The following is a 13536-nucleotide window of genomic DNA, read 5'->3' as shown; positions in this document are numbered from 1 at the left end:
CAACTATTATCACAATCCAAAAATCCATTGTGTCAAGCACATTTGTGGCCATCATTCTCACATTTGCTTTCTACTTGAGTCCATGGTATCAGCTGCTCATTTTGTCCCCCTCCCTCCCTGCCCTCATGAACTCTTGATAATTTATAAATTATTTTGTCATGCCTTACACTGACAGCAAAAATCTTAAAGACCAACTTTAAACGCCTCTGAAGCACACAGGCTTGTTATGGAGCTCACAGGCCAGCACGTGTACATTTGTTTACCAGAGAGCAGCTAAGCGTGTGCGTCCAGGCAGCACAGGGAGGTCTGGGAAGAGGGGAGGACATGTTGCCTTAGCCATCAAGGTGGTTTTTTAACAAAAGCAGTAGATCTTTTGTTCCAGGATTCGAACCTCACTCTGGCTCCACACTTGGCTAAGGTCACCATAGGAGCAAGCTCAATTCTAAGTGAAAATGAACCCAGGGAAATCACCTACCAAAAGTATTGATGCTGAGCTGGTCAATGAAATCCCAGAATCGCTCGATCACATCCTGTACGCGTTTCTCACATTTGCCCTACGGAAAGAACACAAGGAGCCCTGCGTGACAACAGCGCATTTGCAGCAGCACAGCTTTGTAGAAGAGGCTGTAAACAGAACAAACATTTAACCTCCCAGGCGGTCTAATTATGTCAGTCATTTTGGATCCAAATTCTTCATTGTGAAGTGAAAAAATGTCATAATCAGGGAAAAGCTGTATTCTGGCATGACTCCCTGAAGCATTATTAGGCCCAGAAATTTCCAAATGTCATCTTTGGTCACTGGTTCCCACATCCTGCTTCTTGAAAACTTAGGAAGCAGAGTAGCGGATTTTTGCTCTTTGTACCAGTTTGTTCCGTACCAATTTTTTCGATGACCTCATGGGTCAGAAATGTAGGTACGCCAAAGGGTGGTTGTGGTCAACGTCTACTTTCCGACCAGGTGCTCCAGTAAACGGGAATCTTGGGGGAGCTGCCTGATCCTTAATGCACACAGTAGAGCACCAAGTTCACACTTCGCTGAGCTCAGGTGTGGAATCGTCACTTTCGTCACTCATCTGATCAGTGTCAGTGTCGGATGATTAATTTCCCCATGAACTGCTATCGCTCAATTCTGCGGGTAATTCTAACTCACTGTCGTTTTTCTGGTCTAAAACTCCTTTTGTGCTAAAGTGACACTTTTTGGATGCCATGGACAAAAAATTTCCAGGCAAAAATCTTTCCGAGTGACAGTAAAAGGGCAGGCAGGGCACCGAAGACAGATGTAGGGACAAATCTGAGGTGATTTGCTTTGATACAATGTAATCCCTCACAGGTTACACTGTATCACTGTGTGTGTGTCTCTTTTAGACTTGCAGTGTTGATTTCCCATCCAGTTCTGCCCCCCCCTCGTGCAGGGGACACTGCACACAGAGAACACTGCTGGACCAGGGAGCACTTAAGGGACTCCCTCCTCTGCAGTGTAACCCCGAGGGCGGCTCGGGTTACCGCTTCCAACAGCTAACACTGACCTGGGGCCACACTCAGGGTTACTGCCAGGGAGGCTAAGGTTCCACCTTTGACACTGAGTCAACACTTAGAACAGGTGCCCAAGAAAACAGGATACACTGCCAGCAGCCCTTGCCCATTGACTGACACGCGCGTTTACCATGCCCATGAGACAATCTCAAGAAAACGGAGGAAAGGCAAAGCCACTCCAGCAGGGACTGTGCCCGTTTGAACTGCGTGTGGAGAACCTCGGCCGGGACAGCTGCGCTCTTGATCATTTGATGGCTGTGCTGGCAGAGAGAAGTGGGCCCGCTGCCTGAAACAGCCTTGCCCAAGAGGACCCGCCTGTCCTCCCGCCTCGGGGGCTCGTGCCCTGCAGAGAGCAGACCCAGCGCTTGCAGCATGGGAGCCCTTCCCAGGGATGGCATGCTCCTGCATACTCGGGTGCAGACACGCTTTAACAAGAGTGAGACGCACATGGGAGCCCGTCGGGTTTGATTTCTTCCCACCAGTAAAATCAAAGATTTATAACAAAAACGTCTAGCCAAGATACTGCAGCCAAGGCTGCATGGTAATAAATAACTCACATTCATGTCACAAAATCCCACCGTGCAGGGCTTTCCCTTCCGCAAATAGAGGTTCTTCTGTTCCGCATCCACGTAGGGCACACAGCGGCCAGAGGGGTCCCGGCAGCACACCTTGCACGAGTGGTCCGTTTCTAGGAAACAGAAGGTGCCAATAGTAAGGCCTTTCTTGCAAACACGGTGCCCTCATCCCCTAGGCCCCCATTAAAGGACATCACTGTTAATTCAAAAGCTGGCACTGCATCTCTTCCTCTGGAGCCAGATCCCCAGTTGACACCCTTCAGCTCTCAGAGCTGCAGGGCCAGTTAGCCACACGCCAGAAACACTCCTTTCCTTTTGAAATTGGAAGCGTCTCTTAAAAGCCAAATGACCGACACTTCAAATCCTGCATAATGCTCTTCTGAAAGGCGGCTGCTTGTCCTGACATTGTGAACTACCTGGCTGATCTAAACCCTGGGCTTCTCAGTGGGAAAAGCCAGTGCCCAGTAGAAGCGATGCCATCGGGATGGATGGCATCCAGTACAGAGCCGAGTGACTGCCCAGGAGCTGGAGCTTCAAGAATTCTCCATCAAGACCATCCTCGGGCAGCACTTGGGGACCCAAACAATAGCTGGGCATTCAAGGAGCCATTTGGGTATAAAGGTCATTGGTCACAATGCCCAAATCAACTGGCAGTGTGGTGCAGGGGCAGGAGGAAGCACGTGATGATCCAAGAGGAGGTTGATGGACACCAATTTGGGAGCCTGAGAAATGTGCTAGGACGGACACACATACACACACACACACACACACACAGGAGGAGAACATGAGGTGGCAAAGGCTGTGCCGGCTTCTCTGAAGTTGCTGAATGTAACACTAGTAATCTGCTCTATAAACTGCCACCCAATTCCTAACAATAAAAAAGTCTGGGAAAATTTCATGACCTTTCAATTCCATTTCCCATTAACTTTTAGAAGCCATGTCTAACCAGGGAGAAAGACGGGGCTTTTTACCCCTGTAAGAGTTACAGCCTCAGAAACACCAGGAGGCAGTTCCACTCTGTCCTATAAGGTCATCGACTCAATCAATGGCTTTGAGTGAGTTTGGTTTTCATGTGAAGACATATATAAGCTTCATTACTTTTGCTGCTCAAGAGAGTCAAGCCTTACACACAACTTTAAAGAAAAAGAAAATTGTTGTCAGCAGAACGGTGAGCATGATGGTGGGGCAGGAGGAAGGTGAGAGGAAAGACCTAGAAAACAAAGCTGTGGATAGAAGTAGAAACATAAGTGTGCACACATGTAAACACATGAATTCACAGAAATAGAGTATTGACCTCGGTACATACATTTATATGGCAACACATAGGAGAAAGTGGATGGATTTTGGGCCTCTGCTCAAGCCCTTCCTCAACACAAGAACACTGTTGTAACAACCTGGCATTGTGTGATGCTCACCTTCCCAACACGATTGAGAAAGACAAAACTGGGTGCACAAGCAAATGTGGTGAAGAAAGCTGATAGTGCCCACCTATCAAAAGATGAAGTCAAACAAGCAGCCATCTTGCTCGGAAGCAACAAAGCTCACATGGAAGAAGCACACCAACCTGTGTGATCATGAGGTGTTGATGGAATCGGATCAGGCACCAGAAGGCCCAAAAAAAACCACATTGTTGAGAACGAAGGGAGTTGGAGCAGAGAAGCCAAGCCCATCTGTAGACAATGGAACATCCCCTCAGAGAAGGGTCACAAGGAAGGGATGAATCAACAAGGGTGCAATATAGCACTGATGAAGCACACACTATTCCTCTGGTACTTTGAGGCTTCCTCACCTCCCCCCCCTCCCCCACCATCACGACCCCAGTCCTGCCTTTCAGTTCTGGCTAGACTGGAGCATGTACACTGGTACTGACAGGATCAGCCCTGCAGCAACAGAAATGGGAGTAGCAATACTGGGAGAGGAGGGGATGAAGGAGGAACCGATCACAATGATCAACACCTAACCCCCCTTCCAGGGGACAACAAACCATGGAGGAAGAAAGACAGTGGTTGGTGTACGAGATGAAAAGTAATTTACAATTTATCAAGGGGTCACAAGGTTGGGAGGGGATAAAAAAGAGGATCTGATACCAAGGGCTCAAATAGTAAATGTTCAGAAAATGATGATGGCAACATATGTACAAATATGCTTGATCCAATTGATAGATGGAATTTTGTAAGAGCCCCAATAAAATGAATTTATTGGGGCTCTTACAAATCTTATAATACATTACTCAAGTGTACACTTGTACATGAAAACCAAGCAAACTCAAAGCCATTGAGTCACATTGTACCAGTGTACAAATGTCGCCATTAACATTTCCCAACAGTTTCTTTCTACTTGAGCCCTTAGAATCAGCACTTTTCTTCCCAATAAAATCTTTAAAAGATAATGTTGCCAGGGTCTGACTTCTGAAATATGCACCGGGTATGTACTCTGCCAGGATGCCCACGTCTCTTACTGCCCAGTGGGTCACGCAGGTACGACATTACACAGATGCTCGTCTTTAGCTCCTGGACTCTGCTTTTTTGTACAGTTGAGAGGCCAAGCTCTGGTTACCTGGGATGCTGCAGGTTGAAGTGGAAAGCTCAGGAATTCACTGGTTCCGACCATTCCCTGAGCCCCACCTTAGACCCAAAGCCACACATCAAAGTCACTATTATGAAATTTGAGGACCTCAGGACCCCCAAAGAGAGTGAAAACTGAAGGACACTGTCTTAAGAGGGCAGCTGGGTGCCTTCAAGCTGAGATCACAGGGGAGAAGCTGACCTGCTGGTAAGGAAGGAAGTCCTTCATCCCCTCACAGAAGGGTCTCCGGGAGGAGAAGAGCCAGTTCAGGGTACAGTGTAGCAATGATGAAACAGACAACTTTCCTCTAGTTCCTAAATGCTTCCTCCCCCCACTATCATGATCCCAATTCTACCTTACAAATCTGGCTGGACCAGAGCATGTACACTGGTACAGAAAGGAACTGGAAACAGGGAATCCAGGGCAGATGATCTCTTCAGGACCAGTGCTGAGAGTGGCGATACCAAGAGGGTGGAGGGAAGGTGGGTTGGAAAGGAGGAACCGATTACAGGGGTCTACATATAACCTCCTCCCTGGGGGACGGAGAACAGAAAAGTGGGTAAAGGGAGATGTCAGACAGTAAGATATGACAAAATAACTTATAAATTATGAAGGGTTCATGAGGGAAAGGGAGCAGGGAGGGAGGGGCAAAAATGAGCTGATACCAAGGGCTCAAGTAGAAAACAAATGTTTTGAGGATGCTGGTGCAATTGTGCTTGTGCACTGACATACAATAGGTGTACGTATGGCTTGTGAATAGTACGAGCCCCCAATAATGAGTTAAAAACAACAAAAGGCAGTCCATGTGGTGTGAGGTCAGATGCGGGCAGCGGCTTGCTGGCTGAGTCCCTGAAGGAGCGAGCTTCACTGCTCACACTCAACGGGACACAGCAGCTACTGGTGTGTGACCAGGTGGAGGGGACAAAAGAGGCTCCCACCCAGCAGCCTGCCTTCTTACCCGACACCTCGCAATTCCCTTTCAGATGCAGGGACTGGCAGGAGCGGAATCCAGAGCCGGTTGTGCCCACTATCCTGACCTGGGTTTTCGAGGCCCAGACCAGCAGCCAGCTGCAGTGTGGGGCCTCCCTCCACACCAGGCTCCGGGCACGCAGGGCAAGGCCGTACTCTCCGATGGGGGAAGGGGCTCACGGGCTCACCGTTACACGCGCAGGACTCCAGCTGCTGCTCCCGCTCGCAGAAGGGCACGCACTGGCCGTCTTTGCACCTCCCGAGATCCAAGCACACCGTGTCGTCGTCAGCGTTCCCGGGAGGGGGGCACTCGCTGCTGTTACCTGGAAGCACACACAGGGCACACTGAGTGGCATGTCCAGGAGAACAGGCACTGCGCCCACAGAGAAGTGACGTCCTCCGCATCAGCCGGCTGGCCCTGCCCTCCTACGTGCCCCACTTGTCCCTGTCTCCACTTCCACCTTGCTACTGTCAAGGGAGCCCGGAGAGCAGGCACAGGGTTAAGCAGCCTTGGAAAGGTCACGAGTTCAAGCCCACCAGTAACTGGGGGCGGGGGGGGGGGGGAGTGGGGGCCTGGCAGTCTGCGCTCACATGGGCCACAGCCAACCCTCTAGGGCAGCTCTGCTCCCACAAGAGCCACAGTGAGCTGGAACCAACCTGGTGGAGAAGTGTGGTTTTATCAACGAAACAATGTATCTGTACCTGAACAATGTTGAACCTGTGCTCCTCCCTGTCCTTAGCTGTCAGGGGGAAGGGGGGCTGCACAGACCGCCAAGGACGGACAGTAACTATGTGAAGGTAAAGCCAGGCCCCGTCACACTGACCCCCTCACTGGCAGCTGCAGACCGGGCACGAGCAGAGCGTGAACTCCATCACTGCGCGGCCTCCCATCTCTTCACAACAGGAAAGCGCATCCTCCGCGGACAGCCGGAGAGGGAACAAGCGGACTGGCCTAGTTTGCCAGCCTGCGTGCTAAACCGTTCATTCACACAGTTTGGCCTATTCCGGCCTTCACAGAGCTGCATGGACACAGCAGGTTTTCCTCTGTGGCTTCTTCGGCACGCTACACTGCGTCTGGGCGTGAGGGCTTCCAGTCTCAGTTCCCCCAAACCCCAGCCTCTCAAGCAGCACGCTTTCTTCTGCATCCAAATGGAAGCGCTCGTTCTGGACATTTCTCTTCCAAATCCAATGGCCACTTTGTCCTCCTCTTCCCTGAACACGGTGACCCTCCCTGTGAGGGGAACCACTCCCTCGGGCCCAGACTGCCTCCCAGCCACCTCTGCAGAGGCCCTCCTCCTGCCCAGTCTCCAAGTGTGGCAGCTCCCAGAAGGCTCGCTCAGAGCCTTCTCGGTTCTCCTAGCGTCCTGGTCATCTCGTCCACTCCTCCCATCTGCTGGCCACCTCCACGTACAGCAGCCACGCAACCTCCGCTCCAGTGCCACACCCACGAGGAGCTGCCATCGCGATCACTGAGGCCCAGCTCTTAATCTCACCCCCCATCTTCGCAGTGTAGTTCTTAACTGGTGCCCGTCCAGTCCCCGTCTCCCCCGTGCCCATGTCTGAACTGTATGCAAGCCTTTATTTCTACCCAAAAATGACCTTGCACCCGTCCATCCACTCCCATTCACATTCATTGCTAAGGCCTTAGACCTTATGATATTCTGTCTCACCGGCAATCGTTCCTCCAATAATCTCCACGCTTACCCACGTACATTGTTCATTTTCCCCACACGGGGCACAAGTCTGGACCCCTTTGGAACCCTTAAACAGCACCCTGATGCACCTGGAATAAAACGCCAGCTCCTCACGAAAGCATGGGGATGCGGCCTGGCCTGGCCCCCCTCCTCCTCCACCTCACAGGTTCTGACAGCCGCCACGGTCTCCTCCGTTCCTGGACTGCTGCAGGCCCAGCGCATGCACCTCGGGAAGCAGACGCCCCAGTCCCCTCGACTTGGACTTCTCCAGCTCCCACTCCTGCCTGACGGCCAGTGCTGAGTCCTTCAGATGACGCGTCAAGTACCTTCTCTTCTGACGGACCCCGAGTGCTCTCGTCACGTGCTCCTCGCGGCGTCCCGGCCACTGCACACGGCGTGCTCCGTATGCAGAGGCTCTGCAATCACTATCTGTTGCATGAGCGAGTTCTTTCCCGGCAGACTGCTAAGCTCCCACGGAGCACGCTTACGAACAATCGACCTGTCGTCCAGCCCGTCACACTGTAGGCACCGGCCCACCACCATCTTCTGAACAGATGAGCAATTCTCAGTGACAGAGAAAAGCCAGATGGCGAGGACACTGCAGAGCATTCAAAGTGGCAACTCTGACCCTACGGTGTTCTTGAAACCAGGCAGAACACACTCAAGGCCATATGTTAGCTCTCATGGTTTTTTTAAATAAAACTTATTTTAATTTTCCTCAGCTTTATTTTGAACTTGCAGATGAGTAATTGGTGGCTTGGTCTTAGCTGCTGCTAACTGGGCTTCTCCACTGTCTCCTCCCACCAATGTGGTCCGTTTGATTTCTGTGTTCCATCTGGGGAAGTCCATTTGTACAGTCGGCCTTTGGGTTGCAAAACGGAATTTGCAAAGACAAGCTGTTAGTCTTGCCAAATCCTACCACGCCATCTCCAGCCTTGTTTCTATCACCACGTCCATAATTTGCAACTGCTGTCCGTCCTAGTTGTTTCCAAGTGTTACATTCTAATCAGCAAACATGATCGATGCTTCATGTCTGCATGTTTGATCGATGTCAAATTGAAGATACAGGCAGAATTCAACTTCTTCATTACTACCATTAGTGGTGGGTGCACACATTTTAGTGATAGTTGTATCACACTTCCTTGAATACAGACAGCACTGTACCCCGAAATAGATCTAGGGGTGTCCTCTCTGATGAGGAATATGAACCCTTCTCTGGACTATGTCACTCCCAGCATAGCCAACCACATGATGTTCTCATTCACAAAGGACAGCCCCAAGTTCTGATGTTCCGTAGATCATTGCAGCTGTTGCTGTCCACCGTGAGCGGTGACCCATCAGCAGACGAGGCTGTGTTCCCACAGCTTTACTGCACTCACCCCGCTCCCCTGCCCTCACTGCACTCACCCCACTCCCCTGCCCTCACTGCACTCACCCCACTCCCCTGCCCTCACTACTCACCCCACTCCCCTGCCCTCACTGCACTCACCCCACTCCCCTGCCCTCACTGCACTCACCCCACTCCCCGTCCTCACTGCACTCACCCCACTCCCCGCCCTCACTGCACTCACCCCACTCCCCTGCCCTCACTGCACTCACCCCACTCCCCTGCCCTCACTGCACTCACCCCACTCCCCTGCCCTCACTGCACTCACCCCACTCCCCTGCCCTCACTGCACTCACCCCACTCCCCTGCCCTCACTGCACTCACCCCACTCCCCTGCCCTCACTGCACTCACCCCACTCCCCTGCCCTCACTGCACTCACCCCACTCCCCTGCCCTCACTGCACTCACCCCACTCCCCTGCCCTCACATTGCACTCACCCCACTCCCCTGCCCTCACTGCAGTCACCCCACTCCCCTGCCCTCACTGCACTCACCCTATTCCCCTGTCCTCACTGCACTCACCCCACTCCCCTGCCCTCACTGCACTCACCCCACTCCCCTGCCCTCACTGCACTCACCCCACTCCCCTGCCCTCACTGCACTCACCCCACTCCCATGCCCTCACTGCCCTCACACCATTAAGGTCCACTGGACTTTTTGAGAAGGCGGCTCTTCCTCAGTCATGTTGTGGTGCCTTCTGACCGGAGGGGCTCCTCCCCGGCACAGTCCCTGACAGTGTTCTTCTTACATGCAGGAAGCGTCCAGTATCTGACAATGCGTGGGCGCTAGTGTGATGCTACCCACAAGGTTGTCAGTGGCTAATTCCTCCGAAGTGGGCAGCCTGTTCCTTCCTCCTCATCTATTGCCTGGAAGCTCTTAAGAAACCTATATACTTTGCGTGGCCCTGCCGGTTTCTGAAATAAGCCATTGCACGCAGGTGGACCCATGACACTACTCACCTGTGCAGTAAGACACGCCTTTGCAGGTGGCATTGATAGCCTCTTGGCACTTCTTCTGGGCAGTCTCAAACTGGCAATTCTTACAGCAAGGGCTGTTCCTATCACTGCAGAGGGACAGCAGGCGGGGACAGATCAACTCAACTGACAACCCACAGCCAACACTCAGGTCCCGGTCCAGTGACTGGAAAGACCACCAAGGACACAGTGGTCCAGACCGGGCCGTCAGTCAACATCTGGGCAGCTACCCTTGGCTTCCGCTGGTTTAATACAGGAAGATGTTAGAAGACATCGGTCTGTAAGGCAGGCAACGGTTAGAACAACTAGTCTGCCTACTTCCCATCAGTAGTCATGCTGCTAACACGCATTACATAGAGTTCAACCTCAACTATTCACCGCCAACCTAAGTCTCCCTCTTCACGGGTCTATTATTGACTTAATGATGCAAATACAGAGATCTCTAACCTGTTCCGTTCACGTCATTAAATGGTTTGCTAGAGCACTAATCTACTGTATGGACTCACAGCAAGTCACTCATAAAATATTACATAATACACAAGATTAAAAAAGAATGAGGCAATCAATGCCCTTGTTAATTCACCCTCTGTACATCTGTGTCTGTTAAGAAGATTCTCTGGTGGGATGGCTAAATCAAACAGTGGGCACACCGATCCAGGAGTGTGGGCCGAAACAGCCCCAGCCTCCTGGGAAGCACACGCACTTCCTGTCCTAAAAGTCGGAGCACAGCCGGCCACACCCCCCACTCTGCCCGGCCTGAGCCCCACCTTCTCACTCTGCTGCCCGACCCCTGCAGCAGCCTTGCTCACCTGCACTGAACACCTGGTCTTAAGGTGCAGTTGTTGTGGCAACAGGTGTCGTTGTTGAGGTACATGATGCCAGGGTCACACTCCTCCCCTTCGTCCACCCTGGAGTTCCCGCACACTTTGTTGCTGCGTTCTTGGAAACACTCCTGGGCCTTACTTTCGATGGTCTTATAGATTGACTGCTTACTGCAGTTGGAAAACATCTTAAAGAAAAACAGGAGGGCCGCAGAGGCCCCAAAATAATAAACATCTACTCCCACCTGCCTGCACTTCTGCGCTAGGGACACACTCCCAATGGCAAGAATCCCAACAATCCCAATGGAGGCTGTGCCTCCCAAGGGCGGATTAACCCCCTGGGGAAACGTGGTGGTGGCCATGGCTGAGCCACTGGGGCACAGCTGGGGGACAGCCCTGCGCAGGCTGTGCCATCTGCCCGCCTGCTGGGTTGGAGTCTGTCCTCTTTTCTCAGCTCCTCCTCCAGAAACTGTCCCTCCCAGTGACCCGTCCAAGTGAATCTGCTTACAGGCCTAAAATTCTCCACATGAATGTGAACTATCGAAACACTAGGTGCTCCACCCCCAGCCCGGCCAGAAGGAACTCACGCTCAGGCTGGGGTCGCAGTGAGATCCCACTGGTGCGCCCCGCTCTACACAGAACAGCGCTGCACATGACCGCAGCCTGCTGCTGGCGCCCGCGTCCTGCCCGCAGTGCTGCGCGCATCCACGGACGCTCCGCGCACCGTCTGTTCCAGTGACTGCGCACACGGACACAGGTTCCCGCGACCGGACTGCTTCCTTCTCCGTGCTTTCTACACTGAGCAACGCTTCCTTCCAGGGAGCCTCTGCTCCGGTATCTCAACTTACAGAGGTCCCCTTTTACATCTGCTCGGAAACTCAACCTCTTCCCAAACCACTTGAATTTCATCATGAAAGGGAGAGAGACTGAAGGAGAACTCAGTGAATTCTCTCTTTGAAGAGCTCAGGGGCCATGTCGTCATGAGGAAAGCAGCGAGCTACGAGTTTGAAGGAGGACCGCAGCAGGGAGACCTAGAGAATCACCACGCCGTCACGCCTGACAACGGACACCGCGACCAACTGCCGAGCCCTGGGAACTGCGGCCCAGCCACGGTGCCACAGGACCTCCAATTCAGTCCCTATCACTCCCGTCTTGAATCTCCGCTGTCATGACTGCCAGGTGTACATCATGAATGTACAAGATAACTTTTTTCTATTGTCATAAGGCCAGGCTTTCCTGCAAAGTACTGGGCAAGCTGTAGTGCCTCTGTGTCTTCTGCTGTCCGACTCCTACAGAGACCCCTCGGGACGGTGCACTTTCCTGAGTGTCCCTGGCGATCCAACATGCCTCTTCTCCTTGGCCTAACCGTGACAGGAGCCCCGGTGGCAGAGAGGGCCACGTGCTGGACTGCTGGCCACAAGGTCAGCAGTGCACCCCCTGCCGCTCCTGCAGAGAGGAAGAGGCGGCTTTCCAGCCCGTGCCCCGGGCCTGTGAGCTGGAACCGGCTAGATGGCGCGGAGTTCGGTTTCCTGGCTCCCAGGACACACACCTTGTTGTTCTCGTGGTCTCCGCTCACAGCGATGGGGTACATTACGTATTTTCCTCCCTGGTCCTCATTCGGGGCGCATTCTGCCAGGCCATCAGGGTCATGTTCTGCTCCAAAATTATGTCCCAACTCATGCGTTGTCACCAGGTCTGCTTCCTTCAAGATCAGGCAAAGGGTTATTACTCCCCAGCACCCCGCCACCTGCCACAACAGCCCATGCTGTCCCGAACAGAGCGCATATTAACCAGGTCAACAATAACAGAAGCGAAAGATCAGATATTTAATATTATTAAACAAAGCTGTAAGGACAAACTTAAACGACAGCTTACAAAACGTAGAGGAACATTAGTGAGAAAAATACAAAGGCCACTTTAGGCACGTAGTCTCTGGTGCTGAGCAAGCGCCCGGGAGCGATCACCATTACCACTCGCCCTCGTTCACACACTTCAAGGCTCAAGCGCCCAAGATGACAGAGGGACGGCAGGGAGGGAGGGAGGGAATGGGAAGACTGCGTGGGCTCATGTCCAGTCACAGCCTCGCGGTCTAGCCGGTGCATTTGCATCAGGCCACAGGGTTCCCCCATCTGATGACAAGGTGCACGCAAAGCTAAAACCGTTTCCCCCACGTCTATCTGAACTGTAACTTAACAAATGGATAACTCCGAGTTTCTCCTATGTAGGAGGGAAAGTGCTCCGTGAAACGTGAAGTGAGCAGTTACAGTACAGCGGCTTCCAAACGTGCTCGTGAACTTCAGTAGATTTTTTAGAGTCCGTTGCACTGGGGCACAGGTACAGATACCAAGACACAATCGACTAACTCGTGGCCCTGCAGGATGGCTTCCTGGGCCGAGGGGGGATCCCAGTCTTGAGGACACGTGGTCACACTGTGTCACACAGCTGTGACGCTGTTCATTCTGGCACTTGCCCACGTCCTCGTCTGCCCAGTTGGGTCTGGGGTCTGAAGACCTGGCAGGTGGCTAGTTAACACACACTCCTGGGTCATTTCCTGTCTGGGGCAAAGGAGTGAGACAGAATCAAGAGACTCAAGGGAGAAAACAGTGCCCGGAATTAACCATCCACCAACACTGCAGTCTCTTCTACCTTGAGACGGGAAGAACTACACGATGCCCAGCTTCCTCTACCAGCTGCTCTGACCAAGGGCACAAGAGGAGGTGCCAGGTAGTGAAAGACAGAGCAAAACTCAAATTCCCAAAGAAAGCCAGGAGTAATGGACCGACAAGATCCTACGGGCTCCGTAAGACACACTTGAACTTGGAACTGAAGCCACAAATTAAAGATTGGCTTATCACGGAAGCAATGTCCTTGAGAAGACTGGACTCCTTACAGTTAAATCAAGACACGAGACCAAGTGCTCAACACTTAACCAAAAACGAGAAGCAGGGGAGGGGCAGGAAATCTAAATTAATGGGAAAAGAACACAACACATGGAAACCGTGAGAACTTAACACCCTA

The 13536-nt window shown here is 52.4% G+C and overlaps 1 protein-coding gene across 2 annotated transcripts in view; it reads right to left on the bottom strand.

The window, feature by feature from the left end:
- The window catches only part of ADAM17 (ADAM metallopeptidase domain 17), a 56097-nt gene that overhangs the window by 3637 nt on the left and 38924 nt on the right, over nucleotides 1-13536 (bottom strand). Inside the window, exons 11-16 of one of the 2 annotated variants that reach the window (XM_075557118.1) lie at nucleotides 12068-12220; nucleotides 10507-10706; nucleotides 9683-9786; nucleotides 5831-5965; nucleotides 2112-2221; nucleotides 476-554 (exon numbers count right to left, since the gene is read on the bottom strand). In XM_075557118.1, the coding sequence (XP_075413233.1) occupies nucleotides 476-554; nucleotides 2112-2221; nucleotides 5831-5965; nucleotides 9683-9786; nucleotides 10507-10706; nucleotides 12068-12220 (781 nt within the window). Of the gene's footprint in view, nucleotides 1-475; nucleotides 555-2090; nucleotides 2222-5830; nucleotides 5966-9682; nucleotides 9787-10506; nucleotides 10707-12067; nucleotides 12221-13536 lie in introns of both variants that reach the window. The other variant, XM_075557117.1, reaches the window with a different exon arrangement.

The sequence above is a fragment of the Tenrec ecaudatus genome, chromosome 8, assembly GCF_050624435.1.
Source record: "Tenrec ecaudatus isolate mTenEca1 chromosome 8, mTenEca1.hap1, whole genome shotgun sequence".
Lineage (NCBI taxonomy): Eukaryota > Metazoa > Chordata > Mammalia > Afrosoricida > Tenrecidae > Tenrec > Tenrec ecaudatus.
The sequence above is the reverse complement of the archived record's forward strand: the minus strand, read 5'-3'. Positions and strand labels throughout refer to the sequence as shown.